The sequence below is a fragment of the Diadema setosum genome, chromosome 17 (assembly GCF_964275005.1).
Source record: "Diadema setosum chromosome 17, eeDiaSeto1, whole genome shotgun sequence".
NCBI lineage: Eukaryota > Metazoa > Echinodermata > Echinoidea > Diadematoida > Diadematidae > Diadema > Diadema setosum.
In genome coordinates, this window is record NC_092701.1 from 15351306 (window position 1) to 15362700 (window position 11395).

General features: G+C 35.7%; 1 protein-coding gene across 1 annotated transcript in view; it reads right to left on the reverse strand.

The window, feature by feature from the left end:
- LOC140241210 (uncharacterized) overlaps nucleotides 1-6226 on the reverse strand; it is a 28592-nt gene extending 22366 nt beyond the window's left edge. The window contains exons 1-2 of the mRNA XM_072320965.1: nucleotides 6131-6226; nucleotides 5144-5218 (exon numbers count right to left, since the gene is read on the reverse strand). Of these exons, the coding sequence (XP_072177066.1) occupies nucleotides 5144-5218; nucleotides 6131-6169 (114 nt within the window). The 5' untranslated portion in view covers nucleotides 6170-6226. The remainder of the gene's footprint in view (nucleotides 1-5143; nucleotides 5219-6130) is intronic.
- Nucleotides 6227-11395: the final 5169 nt, after the last annotated feature.

An 11395-nucleotide genomic window follows, 5' to 3' on the forward strand; every position in this document is an offset into this window, starting at 1 on the left:
CAAAATGATTGTCAGTAAAACAAGAATACAAAATATATACAACCATGTCTTTTGATTGAAGAAGAAAGAAGAAAAAAAAATCGAAAAACATATACTCAACACAAATGTATATGGTCATATCATCCGAGGATGTCACAAGTAAATGTGACAAAATGATGAGGCCTACATAAAAGCTATAACGCTTGTAAAACTGTAGGTTCCCGAATTCATGGGCATGAAATTATACGGAGAATGGATATGTTTATCTTGACAAACTAAAATTATACCAGTACAAAAATCAATATAAAGAATGAACTAATGAGCCACATGAGGGGGCTCCTGTATCTTTTTAAAGGGCGGGGTGGTTGCAACTATGCAAGAGAAAAATGCTGGAGGGGGGATCAAGGGCAAATGTTAAAGGGGAAATCCAGTCCAAATATTAGTTAGTCTGATAGAAAAAGAGAAAAATCTTACGAGTTCAGCGGTAAAAATATGACTGAAAGTCTGGCATTCATAAGCGCGCAACTTAGCATGCGTTTGTTGTTATCATTTATTATTTTTATATATTTTGGTTACACTGAGATTGCGCGAGCTAGTAGGATATTAACACTTCACTCATGGGCGTCACGGGGGGGGGGGGGGGATGCGCTGGGTGGGAACGCACCCCCCTTCAGACCCTTTAAAAAAAAAATACCATTTCAGTCTGCGAGCGACCTCAACGCCGGACGCTTAATAATTGTTCTTTATTATTATTATTTTTTTCACAAGGACAAAAAAAAAAAAAAGATCGGACCCTGGGCTCTGGCAGCACTGATGTTCCTTTACAGTGTTTAATATCTGTCGACCGTACTGTATCCGTACGGTATTTCACTTTATTGTGCAACGGATTATTGAATTTCAATTTTCAATTCTGAAAATGCAAAAGCTCCGTCGCGTGGGAGGGGGATACCCATCCCACACCCTCCCCGTTAGGTCTCCAACCATACACTTAGCAAACTTGGGGGATTGACAAATTTCAGAATTCAGAATTTCAGAATTCATCAAAAAGCATGTTTGATATATGTCACTTTAATTCATATTCAAAAGTTCCCTCATCCTCTTTGATTTATGTTTACCCCGCTCGGTTCCTACCCACAGAATAACAAGACTCGCACATTTTGGGGACTGATAATTTTCCGGAGTATTTCAAAGAAGTGTGCATCACTCTATTTCAATTCTAAAAATGCAAAAGCTCCGCCGTCTGGGAAGGGGCTACCCCTCCAACACCCTCCCCCTGTCAACTTCCTTGCATTACAATGCCTATACACAGTGATGTTGCACACGTGGAAACAAGGGCTGAGATGCCGCGAGTTAAGCAGTTATCTTTCACAAGAAGTGTGAAGTTGAATTTCAGATCTGAAAATGCAAAATCTGCCTGTCGTGGGAGGGGGATACGCTCCTCCCACACCCTGCCCTGCTCGGTCGCTCCGCTCCCTCGCACATAATGCTATATTCCACCTTCAAGTTTTTGCCTCACCCCCCCCCCCTCCACCATGAAAACGCATCGACGCCGCTGGAGTGGATTATGCAGAGAAAGTCATGTGCTAAAAATGTGTTAAAATGAAAGGTTCATCATTGATTATTGTGACATGAGGCCTCCATCCATTTCAAGCTTAATCGCTTATGATGGTGGTCTCCTGCATTCATTGATCTCTGTTGTTTACTGAAAAAAATACTGTATATCTTATTTTATGTTTCTGTGTATCTACATTGCTCAATGCAATCACCTATGTGTATCTATTTACTGTTATCGATTTATTTCACTGCACCTGTTATTCCTTGTTCTTTGTACTTTCTGAAGTTTGTATTCAAATTGCATCTGATTGAATGCAGAAATAAAAACAAACAAACAAAACAAAACAAACAATAATTATTATTAGGAGAAATAACTTTGAAAGAGCGGTCCCTATTCACTAAAAAATCACGATACCAATTAGCGGCCACTTTATAGTCTGTGTCTGGAAACATACCAAAAAAAGTTCATTGAGACTTGCTTGAGTTGACTCATTTCTAAACGGCTTCTTCTGCTTCATGATCGACCGCAATACATTACATATTTTTCTAGTTAAATATGTTAATATATGGATTATGTGTTATATATATATATATATATATATATATACATATATATATATATATATATATATATATATATATACTGTATATGCTTATTACAATCTATTGATAATCAAAACAAATGAATATGAATCAGTTAAGTATTTCTGAGATAAAACAAAACAGAACGGTAAATTTGATAGTGTTGTCCATTGATGTTGGTTAAGAAGAATAAGAGAGGCAGTGATTTCGGGACTTCAGGATGATCAGTTCATATGTTATCTATCTTTAGTAATGTGTGTGTGGGCGTATGTGTGGGGGATTTTAGGAACACACTGATATATCATCAATAATTATAAGATATAAATGTATAGGGCATATAATGATAAGATATATAATCAATAATTTCTTGTTAGTCAATCAGTAAGGGAAGTATGTATGCATGATATAGGGTGCCCTCTACATTAGCGTATTCTATCTTGTCCCCAGAACCTGTACGGTTAAAAAATCATATTGATGTGTTTTGTTTTGTGTCTTCGTTGTATATGTTCGTTCAAAAGTCAAATTCCCTTAAATCTCCCTCCAGTTTGTGTGTGTGTGTGGGTGTGTTTGGAAGCGCGGGGGGGGGGGGGGGGGGGCAGAACGGGCACTTGACCCCCTCCATATTTTTTTGTACCCCCTGTAACAAATAATTGATTAATTACTTAAATACCAAAATGAACAAAGGAACTTTTATCGTCTAAAAGTTGTAAATTTCATAACTGAAAAAGGGAAATTTTTCTCACATAACAGGGTGAATAATACACTAACAATATACATTATTATATCTATACACTGATATTTTATTGAGTGTATAGATGGTAGCCTCGCGTCCTAGAGTGTGCCCCCTGAAACATACCTGTAGTAAGCCTTACATTTTTCCTTTTCTTCTATGTTCTATGCTCATGTAAGAACAAATTGTATTGTTCGAACAATGCGATCACGTTTAAACTTTTAATGAATACATTTCAGACGAATGGCAAAGTAAAAGTAGCTTGCTCCCCCTGCCCGTACTTAGTAAAATGAATAGTTTTCATAAGTTATGATCATAGTCCTCCGCAATGATTTTTTACTATGCTTTGTTCCCTAGAAATTTGATTGAAAATGCTCTATAAACGCGACTTTTACTCTCTTGTTTTTACAAAATGTCCCTACCTTGGCCGAGGATCTCACACCGTCACGTTATGAACCACCGTATGTTATAATCATATAGTCAGCGATTTGTTTTTACTATGTTTAATTTCCTGCCGAGGATCTCACACCGTCACATAATGTACCCCCGTATAGTCCTTCATAGCGATTAGTTTACTATGTTTAATTCCCTAGAAATTCGATTTAAGATGCTCTATAAACGCGACTTTTACACTCTTGTTTTTACAAAAAGTCCCTACCTCGCTGCGCTCCCTCGCCGAGGATCTCACACCGTCACATAATGTACCCCCGTATAGGCCTTCATAGCGAAGATTCGTGTATGTATACAATCAGATGTATAATAATATCATATTTTACATTGCACATATTATGTGCAATGTAAAGTGCATATTATGTAAATGTACATGATGACACAGGAGCCAATAAATCAAATTAAAATAAAAAGTCTCACAGATTACATTAAGTGTCAAAACGCACCCCTTTGAAAAAAGCTGGTGACGCCCCTGTTCACTGTTAATATCACTGCGAAAATTCATTAGCACTTTCATCCCTGACGAAGGGGGAGGCCCCCGAAAATTCGGATTTTGAATTAAAATCAAGGCAATTGGCATTTAATGCATAGTTCCTCTGTTGTGACATAATTATTGCTATATTTATAGCTACATCTATCCATCTTCATATGGGCAATTCCGCGGTTAGTAACGTTACATTTGAACAAATTTAGATATTTGTTTTTACCACTAAATTACCATTTATTCACTTCAAGTCAAAATTATGTCAAAAACATGTTCATCCTTCCCAGGTTTATGATACAGAAAAGAATGAACACAATCCAAGAAATATTAGCATTGCTATAGCAACTTAAAGGGCTGGTTAGTAACGTTACGAAAAAAGGACATGACAAAAAAATCAATGTCTTGTAACAAAAAGTGTGCAAAAATTCAAGTTACTTCAAACAAAGTGTTGCATTAATTTCAATTATTGCATCATGACAAATGTTCATGCAAATTTTTTTAGCAGTTCGACCAATAATTTTTTAGCTAGACCCCCAAAAGCATGGTTAGTAACGTTACGGTTAGTAACGTTACATTTGTCCGGAGTAATTCCGCAGGTCATTTCACCCTTTTGTAATTGACAAAATGTCACATGACTTCTGGAGTATTTAAATGTATTCATCTTTTACCCTTTAGCAAAACTTTGAGGAAAAAATTTCAAAGGAACCCACTGTAATTTGCATTTAAGTGAATTTCAGCGTCCCCAGTCCCACATGTACATTTTAAATGATGATTTTAGATCTCACAAAATCAATGAATACAAAAAATAAAATCTACTGAATTTGAAAGACCCTAATGATTGGTGTACATCCATGGCATTAGTTGATACCTAGATTAAAGGGTAAGATAAAGAGGCACATTTCTTTTATACATGTCATGTCCACCTAACTGCGGAATTGCCCATATCTATAATCTATATCTAGAGAGAAAGAAGGTGAGAGAGAGGAGGGCCGGGGAGGGAGAGAAATGTATCGCACAATTATTTTCGTCCCTACCAGAGGTCCTTTGTCGACGTGTAAAAGTTTCTTCGACTCCTTTGGTTTATTTCATGACGATTCCCTGATGTATTGTTTGAATTCATTCCTAGTGTTTGATGAACTACTTCAGGTTAGAATACATTAATGATTTATAAGTGAAACATAGGGTTTTGCAATGATATCGGAACAGTACATAACTAGATGTTAGAGAGCAAACGTATAGATGGTGATTCCTTTTAGACACATTATGCATTAACTGCCACTTTACATCATACTACTTATTTATGCAATCATCCCTTTGTTCTGCAAAGAAAACCATCGGAAACATCAGTGTCTCTCTGTCCTTACCGCAGATTCTTCTCCTGTAGCTATGAACGGGATTGAAAAATCAGACATCATTTCCAGACTACCGTTATCTGGAAGCTGTCAGAAGAAACGTTAGCAAGAAAAGAAATCGATTAGCCACATAGCTATTCTTAACAATGATACATTTGATACTACACGTTATTTGCTTCATTGATCGTGTACTTGTGAACAGTACATTTAACCTGCAAGTTACTGGAAAGTACAGCGTGTATAGTTACATTGACAGGACAACGAAAAGCGCGTAGCAAGTGCCCTTTAAAAACTCAGTCAATTAGTGTGTGTAAGTTACATACTGATGCTCAATTTTCACGTGTGTTTTCTTCTAAGCAAGAGTATACAGACTGCTATAATAGTCACATTTGCTCTCCAGAGTAAGATATTTCATCGAACTTACTCAAGATTATGGGCAGAGGCAGTCACACTGTAAGCTTTAAAATGCACACCTTACGCTCTAGCAACAGGATTCATCCAATGTCGCAACTATTCAATATTCTGCGGCAGTTAATTCCGAACAACAACTCACTTAATTTGAAACGAAATTGTCCTGCAATTGCTGGAAGTTATTAATCGTTTGAATAATTATCGTCTAACATTTTGTGAGGTGAAATCCAATGGCTCCTGAAGATGTTGCGATTATGAGAATGTGACGCTAGTAGATATTGTAACTTTCTTTTTTCTCCAAGTCTTTACCATGTCTAGTTGTTTGGGTTTTTTTCTCCTATCTTCTGCAGATGGGCTAGATAGCATGCTTCTTAAACCTTCGCTACAAAAGTACATGGAACGTTGGCATACTGTTAAATTTGAAGGAAATTTCTCTTGGCTGGTAAGTTTTTTTTTCCCCTCTCTCTGTTGTAGTTTCTCTCTTCATTCTTAGGATTTGTCGGGAGCATTTGGCAAGTGGAGAGAGCCACGCCAATTGCGCAAATGAACACTTGTCTGCAAGGCTAACAATAAGTCCAATAGCCATACCTGTCCACTTTGTCGCAAAACTCGAGTTATATGCTCCATGCGACGTCGATCATTGGTGTCGAACGAAAAAACTGTGTCATGGTCGTGAGACCAGCGTGTTTCACGAGAGCCCGTTCTGAGTCTCAAGCTTCCGTCTAGAGCGAGGTTTGCCTGTAACGTGGACTTATTCGCTACGTTGTTTCGCAGGACACGTGGATTGATGGCAGTGATGACAGGGTAGAGTCCTGGGTCGGTGGTTTCCACATAGTGTGCTGGTCTCTTCAATCTATTACCGTATGACTGACGTTGCCATCTCAACAACTTACAGAAGAAAAACAAAAAGCCTGTGATCAGCAGGAGGATGACGGCACCTGCTACCAGACTGATGAGTAAACCCAAGTCCGTGACGCCCTCCATTGTCGGAGTAGAAGTTGACGGAAGCTCTGAAGTCAGTGTGACAGCTGCCGGCGTGGTGGGTACTGCTGTCGTTATATCTTCCCCCCCCCCAAAAAAAGGAAAAATAAATAAATAAAAAAAGAAAGAAAGAGAGAAAGAAAGAAATATAAAAGAATTAAAAAAAGGATTTGTTAACAAATATAAAGAGTGGTTGGACTATTGTATATACCCTACTCTGTCATGATAAAGAATTTGATCAAGAGTTTGTTCATAATCGCAACAGAAACAGTATATTTTTGTGGCTTTTTCAGACAAAATGCAAGTTGCATTTTATCAGGAAGAGCCACTAAAATAGAGTATATTGTATAAAGTTCCGTTAAGTTTGCATGGTGGATTAGTGCTTAATTTGTATGAATTCAAAATGGTAGCCATGTGACCTATATTTATGCTCATATCTCGGGACATAAACCCAGTAGAAAGTTAATTCTGGTGTCTATTCCAATGTTTTAGAGGTCAAGAAAAACAAAAGCAGTAATTTTCAAGCGTTTGCTTATACTTCGATTTCCATGAAGTAAATGCAAAACGACCGCACTGTGACTCTTCATGCCACATCTCCGTATATATTATTTCGGTAATGTATATCAGCAGGCATAGTTCCATTGGTGTCTGCACTCTGTGGTCATATTTCCAATGCGAAGGATCACTGCTTTAGTAACTGTAAGGAAAGTCACCAAAAATTTCATAAATTTACATATAAAATGTTTGCCTATTCTAATTACCTTCGTTTATCCAACAAAATTTCACTTTTGTGAAAAGTACACATTCCATCGACTTGTTACTGACGCACTTAAGGGAAGTGTTGCTCCCCCTGTTTTGTAAAAGTATGAAAATAATGAAAATAATAAAATTCTGTATAAATTTTCTATGTATCGTTGTCCTGCAGTGACGTCTCAAACTGTTGTAGTCTTCTCATCCAGCAATGGCAGCACTGAAACTTTAGAAATTCATAACTTTGAACGGATTGTATCATTTTCCTCAAACTTTCACTGACGTGTTTTGCTGCATTTACTCAACCCATACATATTATTATAATCTGGGTGAGCTTGTCCTTTAATTATGACACATGGAAGTAATTCGAATACATCTGTTTGCAATTTTTCAGTGACTTTTGTGTTCCTCGACCTCAAAAACGTGGATGGGTATATACACCAGAATCTACTTTCTACTTGTTTTATCTCCCGATATATTGGCACAACTACATGGTGACCTTTTTTTATTCATGCAAATTAGGCATCGATCTGCCACTCGAATTTTAGGGAACTTTTAATATTATCTTACTTTAGTGGCTCTTCCAAATCAAGTGGAATCGTTTCTGCTGCAATTTGGTGTGGGTTTACCGATATTACTGTATAGTTTGTCCAAAGTTTCTCGACGAGGTCCCGTTTGCATCATCACAAACATTGAAGTTATTAGCCTCTTACCGTTCCCATGACATTTGAATCTTGTTTGAATTTTTCAAATCAACGAAAATGAGATGAATTATGATGCTGAGGGTGGCCATCATATCATAAATGATAATAGAAAGAATAAAGTGATGAATTTAAGTTTACTGATGAAACCGGTATTCATGATAAATTGCAATATGCTCTTATCCTGGTCAAAACATTCATCTAAGTTCAGAGTGATATACCGGTTTTTCATTAGCATTATAAAACATCTTGAGAGGGATATGAAATTGCAATATGCACGTTTTCTCAATTTTGCTTCACGTTGTGAAACCAAAACCCTTGTAACGGTTGAGGCAAAAGAAGAAAATGTTGGTAGCCAAAGGGTTAAAGCTCCACTGATGTTACTCAAAACTAAAAGATGCCTTGTTGGTTTCAAAATGGGGACTTACACATTTCGTGAGTGAAAAGGAATATGTTGCCGTGACAACGGTTTTCATACAAATCACACAATTTGTAGAGCGAATTATAGCTCACTCAGATTTTGAGCATTCGAGTTGGATTTTTGGACATAATATGATCGAAAAAGTATGTTATCGTGAAAGACACCTTTTTTTTTGCGATCTTCAAAATATAAGTTTCATGGCAACGGCATTTTTGTTTTATACAAGTCGTGTCATACGAAATTATGTGGACTGAACATTACACACTACTTACCAAAGAAGAGTATGTTGTTCAGGTCGAGTAGAAGAGTTAGGTTGGTAAACACGAGATAGGACGTATTGACTAAGGAAGAACGCAGGCCGGCCTCCAAGCTGGCCGAGTTCATGTCGAGATTGTTGTAGACGGTGACGTTGTAATCGACATTCACACTGCCATTACTGAAAGTGACCACGTTGACGGATTGCACAAATTGTGGCAAGCGCCTCTTCAAATTTTGAAACATCTGATAATTTCAAAACAAGTGAAGTAATGACCATAAATATATAACAAGTATAGAAATATTACAATTATTATTATCATTACACTACTTACAAATTGTGAAAACAATGTTATTTTTTCTAATTTATCCTTTGTATCTATATTACCTTTTGTTCGGCAGAAATAAAGTAATTGAATTACAAAGTCACAAAAAATTTGAACAATGATCATTATAATTAGTGATATCAAGTTAGTATTATAGTACTAGTACTTGCCACAAAATGGTACGTAAATGTTCACTGCATGGCAAGTAAAATACCATATTGCAAAATGTTAATAGGTTTAACAAACCATACATGCATCATACATAGTACATGTATTATATATCATGCGTTATCAATGTTGCATAACAGTGCTATTTGCTCAGAAGCTAACCCTGAGCAAGGGTTATGATATCTGAGACGGAGTATTGATCAACCACCCCAAGACACATAATCGCATGTATATTCGCAACATATCAATTAGCTATGCAGCTTCTTTTGATATGTGCTTTGAACGTGTGTGGTATCAAAATGAAAAAAAAAATGATACTTGTATTACTCGTCTAATGATGGACACAATATAACAATAGTAGTGATGGCAAGAGCACGATTGTTATGACCATTGACACCAATAGCACATATTATATTCTGATTATGATCATTACCATCAATTACGAGCAGAAGTATTAGCAGTAGAAACACTTTCTATAATCGCTTGATTGTCATTTACCTTTAAAAACATGCTGAATGGTGATGAATTTATAGACTGGATCAAAACAATTTATTCTGGAAGATAATCATATGTTCTTGATAATGGCTTTTTAACTGATTATATTGCTATGCAAAGAGGTATATTTCAAGGATGTCCTATTTCTCCATATTTGTTTTTATTTTTTATTGAATTGATGGCATTATCCGTAAGACAGAATAGTCAAATTAAGGGCTTAACCGTGAAAGACAAAGAAGTAAAGATTTCTCTTTTAGCAGATGATTCAGTTTGTTTTTTGGGTGGTTCAAATTCTTCCTTTAATTGCCTTTTTTGAAACTTTAGATATATCTAAATTTGGATCTTGCTCTGGATGCAAAATTTATTTAAGTAAATCAGAAGCTGTGTGGATTGGGTCCAAGAGATGGTGCCAAGAATTTCCTTTTTCTGATCAAGGAATCTCATGGAAAACATCAGAATTTAAATCATTGGGGATTAAATTTTCACTCAGCCTGTCTTTGATTTTTGATCTCAATTACAAAGAGAAATTGAAATGAATTAATCAAACCATTAACTGCTGGCGGATGAGAAATCTTTCCTTGATAGGTAAAATATGTGTAATTAAATCTCTTGTTTTACCACAGCTACTATACCTTTTCTCTGTTCTTTGTTCTCTGTTCTAAGTCAGATTTCTAATTTCTTGATGAAAAGTATTCCCCAGGAATGGCTTGAAAATTTTAATGATCAGGTTTTTGATGTTCATGACAGGTTATTAGCCAAGATTATTAGTATTAAGAAAATACCCAATTATGCATACCATACTTTTATCAATAAAGGCCCCCAGATAAACGCTATGAATATTGGATATAGATATAACAAATTGGGAAGAAATACATGAGACTAACTTTAAGTGTACTATTGATTCAAAGCTATACGTTCATTTTATTTTAAAATTTTTCATAAAACTATATTGCCTTGAATGGCTTTTTGCATAAAATAAAAAGGAAAGACATTCCTAATTGCAACTTTTTTTTTTTAATAAATTCGATGAAACAGTGGTTCATCTTCTTTGTGATTGTGAGAAAGCTCCCCCATCTGGCAAAAGCTCGAACATAAGTTATTATTATCCGTGAAAAAGATGATAAGGACTTTTAGTTATCAAATTTTTAAGAAATTGTTTGGGATTCCTGGTGACAAATTTGTAACCTTTTTATTTTGGTGTCCAAATATTATATTTATACATGTAAATTTAGAAATATTTCTCCAAACTTCATAACCTTTAAAATCTTTTTTTTAAAACAATTAAAGAAACTGAATATTTTGTTGCTAAAAATTTAGAAACAAGCTTTCTGTTCATTTTGGAAAATGGAAATTTGACCTGTAAGCCTTTTGGTTTTCTAGTACCATTTATTATCCCTGCTATTACATATTTTACATATTCTCAACATGTATGCTATTCTGAATGTTGTGAAACATTATCGTCTCAAAATGTGTTTTATTATGATAATGCTGTGAAACATTATCATTTCAAAACTGTGTTCTATTATGACCTTGTTGGTTATATTGTTTATGATAATGTCCTGAAGGACCATAATGTTGCGCCCAGCCCCCTTCTTTATTCTTTAATATTGTACCCTTTATTCTTTTTCCTCTCGACCCCCCTTTTTACAGTATTATTATGAAATACTGTGATTTCTGATCGTATTCTGTTATGCAACTGTTATGCAAATCAGTAAAAACATAAAAAAAGCTGTTTGAAATAAATACGAAACAAGTT